General features: G+C 36.7%; 2 protein-coding genes across 2 annotated transcripts; both read left to right on the top strand.

Annotated features, from left to right (window-relative positions):
* Nucleotides 1–1,112: 1,112 nt before the first annotated feature.
* K441DRAFT_698929 (uncharacterized protein) lies at nucleotides 1,113–4,617 on the top strand (the record flags this gene model as incomplete). Its single annotated transcript, XM_067653108.1, has 2 exons — nucleotides 1,113–1,564; nucleotides 1,617–4,617. The coding sequence occupies 2 exons, from the start codon at nucleotides 1,113–1,115 to the stop codon at nucleotides 4,453–4,455; spliced, it is 3,291 nt and encodes a 1,096-aa protein (XP_067500259.1). The 3' UTR covers nucleotides 4,456–4,617.
* Nucleotides 4,618–11,871: 7,254 nt separating this feature from the next.
* Nucleotides 11,872–12,254, top strand: K441DRAFT_665738 (uncharacterized protein; the record flags this gene model as incomplete). Its single annotated transcript, XM_067649540.1, is given in 3 exon segments — nucleotides 11,872–11,985; nucleotides 12,019–12,161; nucleotides 12,181–12,254. Coding segments are annotated over 2 exon segments (198 nt in total), but the record flags the coding sequence as incomplete, so codon positions are not given.
* Nucleotides 12,255–12,636: the final 382 nt, after the last annotated feature.

Raw genomic sequence — 12,636 nt, 5'->3', positions numbered from 1 at the left:
TACCTTTACTAATATATTACTAATTAAAAAGTATATAACGCTAGAATAGCCCTACGGACACAAAGTGTCAAAAACTACTTACTTGGGCTTACCTCTAAACTCCAACTTTCTTCACTAGTAACACATTACTTTCCTTTATTTTTTTTAAATTAAGTATAATGTTTAATAATGGATATATAGCTCTTATAGTTAGCTTCTAAACTAGAGCATATATATTAACGGCAGGAAGTATTAGTTAGCGCTTTATAACGGCCTATACTCTAAATAGTGCATAGCTATAATAGATTATATATACATACATATATATATATAAAGGGGGTAACATAAATGGGTTAGACACCCCCTACTAGTATAGTGACAAAATAAGCGAGTCTAAAGTGACATAGCGGGACCAGGTTATTTTGTTACTGTACTAGCAGGGGGGGCCATCTAACCTGTTTATGTTACTCCCTTGTATAGCTATCTACTTAAGTTTTACCTAACATTAATTATATATCTATACTTCTTTTTTCTATATATATATATATATATATAACCCCATTATATTATAAATAGTATTAATACAATTATCTCTCGTTTCCTAATATATGGGGTAGGAAATAAAAGATACTAATGCGTTTGGGGAATGCGCCCGGAGGTCTCGAATTCCCTACTGGGCGAAATGAGCCTTGTGCGCAACCTGGGGCTGTGCTAAGCAAGCGGTCACGCTAGTGTGCTGTGTAACTTAGGAAAAGTGGAATTCTCCAGTATTGTAGCTCTTAAGTGTATCCTTTAGCTAGGCTCATCCAGCTCCTCATTCCTCGCGACCTGCACTCCTAAGTGCACCTTACAGTCACGGTTTGCTAAAGAGAATAATTACTTGAGGGTGCTATTATTGTAATTAGGATACCATTTCGGGGGCTTGTCAATGACTTTCAGGCCTTAATCGGCCGCTCTTTAGGCTGCGTAGGCAGCCGTGGGGCTTTCTACATATGTGGCGTTACAGCCCAACAATTTGCTGCAAAGGGTGGGGCGGAGCCAGATCGACTCAGAGCATATCAGCCGCGCACACCGATTTTCTCGACACTATTTATCGCCACAGGCCGAAGTCAATTCCCAAATAACCAGCGATAATGCTCGACCCTATTACCGCAGTAGGCATTGCTAGCAATGTCGCCCAATTTGTCGATTTTGGCTTCAAGATATTTTCCAAGAGCGGTGAACTCTACAAGTCCGCTTCGGGACTGACAGTGGATGATGAAGAGTTGTCATCTATTGCAACCAATTTTGAGAATCTTGCGATGTTTGCGAAAGGTTTGCCTTCGTTGCATAACTCCAAAGGATGTTCCGATAGTGAACAAGCTCTCTTTTCTATCGCGAACTCGTGTACTGCTCTAGCAGGTGAACTGAAGGGGGTACTAGATAAAATTAGAGTCCAGTACGCAGACGGTGGCTCGCAGGAGAAATGGGCTGTCTTGCACGCCGTTTTGCGTAGGATGCGAAAGTCTGGCAAGATTGACCTCATGGCCAAAAACCTAGATATTTTGAGCCGCCAGTTGACATCATGTCTGGTTACTATCCTAAGGTGTGTCTTTATTACTGGTCCAACCAAATAGGTGCTAACGTAGTTATATTAGCGACAAACAATCTGCTACCTTAACATCTCTTAGGGATCTGTGCGAATCGACCGAGCTATGGCAGACTCGTTCAATTGATGAACTAGACTACTTAAGAGATACTAATCTAGAGGTACTGAAACACCTGAAAAGCTTAAGGAAAGCCACTCAGAGCTTGATGGGTCGAGTGGTGGAACACCACTCATTTCTGACCTGGCAAAAGGATTCCCAACGGCTCAAAGGATTGGAAGATATTTCTTCAAAGTTACTCAACTGGATCAACACAAGTGAACGGCTGGCAACGGAACAACACTTTTTGGATAGCCTATACTACAAAGCTATGAAAGTGCGTCATTCAAAGATCATGGATGCGCACGCGAAGACATTCGAATGGGTATTCGTTGATTCATCATCCCCTGTGCTAGATGGACCTCAAATTGACACTAGTTTCATGGAATGGCTCACCAACAGAAACGGAATATATTGGATTTGTGGCAAAGCAGGATCTGGAAAGTCTACGATTATGAAGTTCCTTTGCGACCGCCCTAAAACCCGAGCGGCACTAGAGGAATGGGCTGCGGGTGATACTTTAGTAACAGCAAGTTTTTTCTTTTGGAATGCTGGAACAGAACTTCAGAAATCGCAAGAGGGGCTTCTTCGGTCATTACTTTACGAAGTCTTAAAAAAGATTCCTTGCTTAATTCCTGCAGTTTTCCCATCGCAATGGCATTCTCATACTAAAGATCGCACGGCGTTCACCTCCTGGAATTGGTCCCGCTCAGAGCTCATAAAGGGCTGCTCCCGGTTAGTAAAACAAGATAACTTGGTGGTTAAATTTTGTTTCTTCGTGGACGGTCTCGATGAATACAGTGGCGATTGTGATGAAGTAGCTCAACTTCTTTGCGATCTTGCTCAGTCATCGTCTAGCTTCAAAATATGCGTTTCAAGTCGACCGTGGAACGTCTTCCAAAGAACTTTTACGCTAAATAAAATTCCAAGACTTCTTCTGGAGCATCTAACCAGAAATGACATTGGACTTTATGTGGAGACAAAACTCGGAGAGAATGACTTGTACCGCAATTTTCTTATGAAAGAGAAAAGATGTAGCAATTTTGTGACAGAGATAGTGGACAAAGCTAATGGGGTCTTCCTTTGGGTATTTTTGGTTGTGCGATCGCTTCTAGAAGGGCTCAAGAATGAGGATAGGCTATCCGACCTAGAGCGGAGGCTTCGCTTTTTGCCTACAGACCTTGAAGAGTATTTCCACCACATGCTAAGCAACATCGAGGATGTCTACCAAGAACAGGCAGCTCAATCGTTCCAAGTCGCTATGCACGCGGGAGAGCCTCTAACACTACTCACGTACTCTTTCATTGACGAAGACGCACCGGGATACGCGGCGGACCGGGATATTCGGGAACTGACGGCCAATGAGTTGTGGTCTCGTTATGAGGTGATGAAGAAACGTCTTAACGCAAGGTGTAAAGATCTGCTTGAGGTAACACAAATTGTCAAGGTTTCGCATACATCATTCTCGAAGGAACTTCTACCGCTCCTTGGCCATGATCCCGTCAAAAGCACTAATCTAACAGCTAACGACTTCTTTGTCTATCGCGTCGACTTCCTTCACCGAACAGTCCGAGACTTCCTAAGAACAAAAGAGATGCAGGACCTGCTAGAGAGTAGACTGTCAGAGGAATTCGACCCCGTAAGCTGTCTGTGCCAAGCTTTTCTAGCACAGATTAAGTCCATACCCATGAGCCAAAATATGCTTGGAAGAGACGGGCCCCTCTTAGATCTCGTTGAAGACATTACGTACTACGCACGTGAATCTGAGATCCGGGCTCATAACCCAAAAGCGCAGACCCAGGTACTAGGAGAGCTTGAGCGAGTACTCAATTTCCAGGAGGAAAAATATTCTACCAAACCTATGGTACTTCGGCAACCGGCGGCGCCTCTCTCACCTGCGCATAAAGAGCTTCGGAACCATAGATTTACCAGTCTAGATTACTCGTTCCTTGGCTTTGCAGTCCGAAAGGAACTCCGGCTGTTTGTGGGGGAGAGACTCCATGAGCAGTCTACCTTGGGCAATACGGAGCGTATGACAAAACTACTGAGGTGTGCGTTACACCCATCCACAGTCTCTCCCAAATACGACACCTATGTTGACTCCAACATGGTCCAACTGCTTCTCGATAACGGCGCTGGTGCGGGCCAAATATATGACGGAAAGCCTATCTGGTTGTCATTTTTGTTTTCCATAGAGTCAAACTGGGAATCCACCGGTCTGGCAAGAAAAGAATGCCAAATAGAAGTCCTTAGAGTTCTGCTCAAGAACGACAAAGATTTAGTCAAGGGGCTAGAACTTGAAATGGTGTGGGTGGATCTGCTTCTAATTCCATCACAGAATTGGCAATTGAACTCAGATCGACTTGAGAACCTGCTATCCGAGCTCATCCAGGAGTTCCTTTCTCGACTCCAAGAGGTAGATCCAAACAAGGTATACAAGGGAAGCACGCTCTTGGGTCATTTTGTAGCTCCTATGTCAGCTTCGTCTCGGAGGATTACAAAACTGCGTCAATTTAAGCTCATCGAGGCCTTTATCCAAAACGGCTCTGATCCATATTTCAGCTACTCTGAGCCACTCTCCATGTATCGCCCACACGAGGTCAAGTTTGTGGATCGAAATACTGTCTTGGACAAATTGATGGGAATATACTCTATTGATGAGCTGTCTAGAATAGGAATCTCTCTAGAGAACTTGTCATCGTCTACTGGAGTGCCTGGCCCTGTGATTACATCAGTTCAGGAACCTGTATCGTCGAAGAAATACTGGTTAGCGTGGCTTGGTTGGGATTGAAAATAAACTTGACGTTGTCAACTTATTACAGGCTCTCTACTATGTTACGAGCTACTCAAGATGTTGCTCTAAGTGCTGTGACTCAGGATAGCTGCAACGAGAAGTGGATAGCTTTAACTCGATTAAGCCTAATCTAGATAATAATTTGAAAAATGAAACAGGAAATTAAAATTAAAATAATATAAAGTAGTTAAAATTTTTTTTAATTATATAATATTTAGCTCTTTTATATTAGCTATAGTTTTTAAGAATATTAAACTTCTTTAAATTTATAAGCTAACTTTATCCTTATATAAAGTGAGATATAAATAGGGAGTTTAATTGAGGGAATAATAAAGGATATTGTAAAGACAGACGAATCCTTAGGGGAAAAGGAGGAGTCTAGTGCGAGGTAAGGAAGGGGTTTCCCTAGGCACGTGCAGCATATATACCTTATAGGCAAGTCACCTACGGGTCGCCTATACCTTACAGCTATATAGCTATTTACTTAGGTTTCACCTAACAATACCCCCCCTTTTAAAAAGGATTATCCCCAATCCTTTATAGACTTAGGCTTTAGTAAAACCCTATAAAAAACCTTAATAAGGAAAAAATTAGAGAGGAAAGAGTGTTTTAATTTTATATATAAAAAAAACAAAAGGTATATATATATGGCATAAAGATGTTAAAGAACTTCGACCACTGATTAAAGTTATCTAATCAGTCAAATTTACTTTATTAAGACTTCCCTATATTTAACTGGGTTAATAATAATTTTCTATCCTTAAGATAGAAAATTTTAATTAGTCTATTTAGGGCTTACCTAAATTTAGTAAATTATTAAAAGTATTCTAAAAGTTTATTTGTATAGGTAGGTTATTAATATTTTATAGGTAAGTTATAGGTTATTTATATATAGCCAGATTTATAAACAGTAAAGCAGTATACCTATTAAATCCGCCACTAACCCTATATTTTAGCTTTATATTATACTAGTATAATATATATATACTTTACAGGTAGGTTATAGGTTACTTATATATAGCTAGGCTTATAGATAGTAAGGCTATATACCCATTAAATCTGCTACTAACCCTATACTTTAGCATTATATATTATTTACGTAATATATATATTATTTACGTAATATATATATTATTTACGTAATATATATATAAAATAATATATATATTATTAGAACAGGTTATTACTAATAGGTTATTAGCAGGTTATAAATAAGCCTATTTTTTAATATATAAATAATCTGCTAAGTTAGTATAAAGTAATAGACTAAGTTTAAAAAGGGTGCTTTCTAAATTAAGTTTTGTTACTAATATATACTATAACCTCAACTGTAAGTCACTAACATAACTAGGTTATATTACAATGTGGCTTATATAGAATATTAATAAATTACACTTTGCCCTATATATTCTTTAATCCCTTAAAATATCCTCTACTCTATTTTAGTATAAATTATATCTTAACAGTAGTACTTATTTTCCACCTATACTTTAGCTGTAAAACTAAGGTATTCTATTTACAGTACTTATCTAGTAGTTATTAACAATTTTTAAGTTCTGTCTTGTATTTCTATTTATTATACTTATTTAACTAACCTAGCTATTTAATAAGGTATTATAATTATTTAGCACAATCCTAGTAGATAATAATTGTTTCTACTTCCCAATTACCTTTTTTTTTAAAAAAAAAAAACTACTAAAGGCTAGAACCCAGAGTGTACTTTATACGGTTTTAATAGGGAAATATAAAAAAAAACCAAATGGAGCTATACTATAGTAGGTGGGAGCTCTAGCTTATATACTTTAAGATCTGAAATAGTTTTATAAACTTATTGTAAGGGGATCTTGTAGATAGGAGGCTATAAGGACACGATTATGGAATAGGATAGATTAGTAAGAGAGACGAATCCTTGAGGAGGTAAGGCCTCTGGGATCGTGAAGACTATATACTACGGGCACGTGCCTTAGGTACGTGACCGGCGACCATCTAAGGGGCGTCCGGGGGTTGTCCTAAGGGCATCCTAAGGTATCCGCAATAATATCCCTTACATTGCCCCCCCCCCTCTTGCGGTCGGCCCCCAATCGCCATTACCTTATAGTAGGGAGATTATAAGGGCTCGTCCCAGAAGGGGTTTAGAGAGATATTAGTATACCACTATATATTATCTATCTATCTAACCCCTGCTTTAAACTCCTAAAAAACCTTAATAAGGAAAAAATATAACTAGAGAAAAGATATAAGGATTGCTAGGAAACCTATTAAAAGCCTACTAGAAGTATGCTAGTGACTACCTAGGCTAATATAGGGATTTTTATATAACTCTACTTCTAAGCCTTTATACCAGTCTATAATTAATTATAAATATTATAGGTAATTTAGTGTTCTAGTATAGTTCTATAGGGCCTTTTAGTATAGGATTTAACATACAGAGCCTTAGCTTACCGTTATCTTTAACTACTAAGATATAGTCTATAATCCTTTCTTATAATCCTTTTCTTATAATCCTCTGCGTTACTAATATATTACTTCTATATTTACCCTTAGGCTATTAAATACAGTTAAGGTATTAATTAGTCAGTTAAAAAGACTTATCTCTTAAGATTTAGTATATATGCTTTTAAATCTAATAGTCCTATACTGTATATTTGGTGTAGCTCTACTACCTAGCAAATAGGGACATTTTGTGATAGCAATTATAGCTACTATACAATTATCAAGAACGTCTATAACGTTAATCTTTAATACTATAGTATCGTTTTAGGTATAATTTAACCTATATACGTCTTTAATTAACGTCTTAATTGCCTTCCCCCGGCCGCATAGTCAGTTTTTATAAGGAAGTAATAGTCAAATAACTTATACGCGTATTTCCTTCCTTTTAAATAGCGCTATTATAACAGAGTTATATTGGTAAGGTTACGGTTATTTACTAGAAGGGTATTAGACGGTAAAGTATAAAGATACTTTACTTATTAAGCTTATATTATTAAGATTTTCTTCTTTTTTATCATTCCTAGATAACTACTGTTTAAATATACAGCTAGCGAACGCCTATAGAGAACGATTCGAATTAATTAGAGCATTTAATTAGGCTAACCCCTCCCCTAAATTAAATTAGATACTAATATAGGTATATAGGTAGGCAGGTAGGTAGGCAGGCAGGTAAGTAAGTAGGTAAGTAGGTAGATAGGTAGGTAGGAGAGGACCGTCGCTAAACCAGATAACTGTTACCAGAACTAGATAACGACCGTTTAAATAACTAGGCAGTAAACACCATAATTAATCTAATTAATCGATTGATTGAATTAAACTAGAGCTTTAATATTGGCCCGTCGCTAAATCGAATTAAGGCCTCCTAGGGAAATACCCTAGACGACCACCGTTTAAATATACAGCCAGCGAACAGCCGTAAAGAATAATTCGAATTAATATAATCAATTGATTAGTTAAATTAGGTAGAGCTTTTAATTGGGCCGACCTCTCCCCTAAATTATAGATAGGTAGGTATATATAGGTATAAATAGTAAGCATAGATAATAGGTATAAACAGTAGGTATAAATAGATAGGCAGGCTGGTAAGCAGGCAGGTAAGTAGGTAGGTAGGTAAGTAGGTAGGTAGGTAAGTAGGTAGGTAGGTAAGTAGGTAGGTAGGTAAGTAGGTAGGTAGGTAAGTAGGTAAGGTAGGTAAGTAGTAGGTAGGGTAAGTAGGTAGGTAGGTAAGTAGGTAGGTAGGTAAGTAGGTAGGTAGGTAAGTAGGTAGGCAGGTAGGTAAGTAGGTTAGTAGATTAGTATATAAGTAGGTAGAAAAGAACCGTTACTATATTATAATATATTATCTAAAATAATATAATTTATTTTGCACTAACTGCATAGACTAAGTAAATACTATTAAGTGTATAGGATAAGTATTTAATAATAACCGTATGGGAAGAGTAAGATATATAGAATGCGCGAGAAGGGCATTATATATTAATTGCGTATTAAGTATAAAAAAGCTTAATAGAATAAAGGCACTACTTACCTAGGTGGCTATAAATATGTAATTAGCTGCACCGTGTTATTAAATGCGGCAGTATGCCGTACCTAAGTTAATACTATACGCTATACGTTACAATACGCGAAATATATATTTAGCCGCAATATGCTACCAAATGCTGCAAAAATACTGGTAAATTTTTTCCTAACGTAACTAGATCTAATGGCTATATAACTATTAGGCCGTAGAGACGCACTTACTATAACTAGCTTAGCACAGGCGAGGTGTAGGCAAGGCGCCTATAAAACGTAGTTGCCCCGCACTAGAGAATAGTAGAATTTAGTTCTATAGTTCTACTCTATTAAGAACTAGATATCTATTATATTCCGCTACTATTATTATATTACTATATACCCTTAGGGCCTTAACGTCCTAACAGTTAAATAAAACTTAGGTATATTACTATAAAGCCTATAAAGTACTACTAAGAATAAAATATAGCTAGGGCGGGATTAGGGAAGTAACCCTTATTTACTATAGAATGGCTAACACATCCCCTACTATTACCTTAGGTATACTAAGGTTAAAAAAAGGTCTAACTTCTTATTAATTATAAGGTAAAGGCATAGCGATAGAAGCTAGATAGCTTATCCCTATTACTATAAACCCCTAAGGGTTTTACAGAGTCTCTCTAAAGGGAATATAAGGTCTTTGCCCTAGTAATTACTAGATTAATACCTAGTAAGTAAAATAATAGCAGCTTACTAGTTCTTCCCCTATAGTTAAAAAAAGTTAGCAATATCTTCTTATATAAGGAAGTAGGGAAGTTACCCTAATATTATTAAGGCGACTATACTATTGACCTAAAAGAGGGATAGGAGGTCCTATATAGACTGCTTTATAACCTTTTAGTTAAGGAGCTAGAGGTACTAAGGGAGTATTTAAATAACGCCTTAGCTAAAGGCTAGATTTAACTAAGTACTAGTCTTATAGAGGCACCTATCCTCTTTATACCTAAAAAGAATAGAAAGCTATGGCTCTATATAGACTATAAAGGCCTTAATAAGGTAACAATTAAGAATCGTCTTACACTACTATTAATTAATAAGACCTTAGACCGCTTAGCAGGTTTTAAAATCTTTACTAAGTTGGACCTAATAAATACGTATTACCGCCTTCGTATCTATTAGGGCGACGAGTAAAAGATAGCATTCCGTACGTATTACGGTTACTTTAAATATTTAGTTTTGCCTTTTAGGTTAACTAACAGACCAGCGACCTTTTAGGGCTATATTAATTAAGCCTTATTAGGACTACTAGACGTCTTTTATATAGTTTACCTTAATAATATTCTAATTTTCTTGGAAAATCTAAAGGAATATTAGCGCTACGTACTAAAAGTACTATATAGATTATAGTAATATTAACTATATATAAACCTTAAAAAGTATAGGTTTAGCATATAAGAGGTTAAATTCCTAGAATATATGATTAGTCTTAAAGGTGTAGCGATAGATTCTAGCTAGGTAGAAGCCATTACTAAATAGGAGAGTCTTTAATCCTATAGGGATGTCTAGGTCTTTTTAGGTTTTACTAACTTCTATTACTAGTTTATTTATAAGTATCTTACTATTATAAAGCCTATTACTAATTTCCTAAAGGGAGTAAAGAACAGCTATAAAGCTAGGCCTTTTAGTTAGCTAAAAGAGGCGAAGTAGGTACTACGCCGGCTCTATAACGCCTTTATAACGGCGCCGCTTCTATAATATTATACGCCGGGCTTACTAACCTGGTTAGAGACTAATACCTTAATATAAGGCCTAGCAGTTTATTTAAATAGGCTGTCTAAGATCAGACATTAGTAATAAAAAAGCAATAAGAGCTTTCTCTTCCTCTAGGGTAAGGTATTGCTAGCGTTAGGCCTTTTCCTCTATAGAGGGCCGTCCGTATACGCGATAATAGAGCATATAGAGAGGGACATCGCCTCGTTTTAATAAGGCAGCCTATATTCTAGGTACATCTAGAGGGAGACCTTACGCCAGCACCTAGCTAGCTCGGTCTATATCTACGACTATAGTAATAGAAAAGGCACTAGAGGCAGCCGCTAAGCTAGTATAAAAGATAGCTATCAATAAAGAAACGCTTAGCTGCTAAAAATAGCCAGTATATAACCTTTTAAAGACGTTTTTAAAAGAGCGCTACACCTAGGAGCCTATTCGGCATAGCGTAGAAAATAATACGGCTAGCTAAGTATCTAATACTACACTATATAAGCGCGCTAAATTCTTATACTAAGACACCCTATAGGCCCCTTCTTACGGATAAATCCGGAATATATATTTTTAAGAGCTAAGTGTCTTCAAAAGCTTAGGACTACCTTCTTCTATAATAATTCTATTAATTAAATACTCCAAATCTTGAAATTTTATAGATAGTCGTGGTGTAGTAGGGGTGTAAAGCTAATGCAGTTTTAGATGCTTTAAAAAGAACAGCTAACAGCATAATTAAAAGCATTATATTTTTTAGGCTGTATACTAGTTTCCTAAAGGGAAATATCTAGAGAATACTACTACTATAATTATAACTTAATAGAATCGTAGGGGAGAGAGTTGGGATACGTAAATAATAGATTCATTACGGCATAGGGGGTTTTGCGCCACTTAGGGAGGGACGTTAATTTATTTATAATAACTGTTAGACCTATAGCTGTGCGGAGCCTTTACTAAGCGTTTAGGATATTATAAAATCCGACTCTAGATTAGGAGTAGGGTTAAGATCTTAAAGGCCCAGGCGCTCGTTTAGTCAAGCATTAAAACCACGATATAGCCATTGTATAACTTTAAGATATAGTCTAACGCATAACTATATCTACCCTAAGAGCTTGCGTAACATAGAGGTAAACTATTACATCACCCTTAAACTCTACAGAGCCGCCATTAGTACCGCCGCTAATTAAATAAAAGATTTATTCAAGCCTATTATATCTTATACTTCTTAAGCCTACTATAACTAATCTATATACCTTTCACAAGGTAGAGCTTATCACCATCAGCTTATCGTTACTTATTATTACTAATAAACGGCTTTTACAGCTTAACTAAAGTAGTACACTTAATTAACAAGAGCGGACTCATTTGCCCGGCGTAATAGCAATGCCACGGTCTATAGAGCCCCATTTAATAGATAATTATTACACTATAAAAGAAATTACGGAGATATGGCGCCGGTTTAATAAGGAACGATCTAAATAGACTCTTTAACAATATAAAGAATAGCATACGTTCCTATACTATTAGTGTCTCGCCTAAAATAGACGCTATAAGCAAAAAACACTTTCAGAATATCTTCCAGACACCGCGTAGATTATCTCTAATCTCTCTATAGCCTTCTTAGAAATACTAGATTACTATAAAACTATTTTTAGATGCGCAGTATAGTTAAAGAATTATATCTATAAATTCGTTTGCCCGGACTGCTCGGTATTTAGGATTATAGTAATTATAATAGGAGCTTTATTCAGTTTAGTATGCTTTGTACACTTATTATCTATGGTATTATTAGCAATTTAGAAATATAAACGATAGTTACCTTTAGCATTGGCCCTGTTTTGGACAACCGGATGCCTATTAAATGGAGTGCAGCAGCTTTATAAAGCTCGGTTAGGATAGTATATTATTAAAAGTGGACGAGTATAGGATTACCTATAGGTATAATACTATCTCTATATATTAATATATTTAATATATTTAATATATTCTCCGTTTCCATTATTATAGTTAAAGACTATATAAAAAGTTTTAGAGTATTACGGTCAACTTACTACCTATATCTTCTTATATGCTCAACTAAAAACCTTAGACCTTAGGCATACTATTACTTTATAAATATTATACGTCTCTCCCCTATAGGACACTACTAGATCGGAATATTCTAAGATATTAGTAGTAGTAACTCTTTGATTAACGTCTGATACGGATCCTACTGGCCTATACAGACTACTCAGTCGCAGGGGGGAAAGCTTATAATTTACATAAAGAAAACCCTGTAGTTGGGGGAGGAAAAACCCTATAAGCCACCTCAGTAGGATAAAAAACCCCGTTTTACCATGTCTATCCGTAGCAGCGGCCCTATAGGCCTATAACTACGTCCTATCCTCCTTAGATGTTCGAACTCCTTAGGAACCACTGCTTCCTTCTCTAGCT

Source organism: Cenococcum geophilum (assembly GCF_001692895.1).
Source record: "Cenococcum geophilum 1.58 unplaced genomic scaffold K441scaffold_45, whole genome shotgun sequence".
In the NCBI taxonomy this organism is placed as follows: domain Eukaryota; kingdom Fungi; phylum Ascomycota; class Dothideomycetes; order Gloniales; family Gloniaceae; genus Cenococcum; species Cenococcum geophilum.
This window is presented reverse-complemented; position numbering and strand designations above follow the sequence as displayed.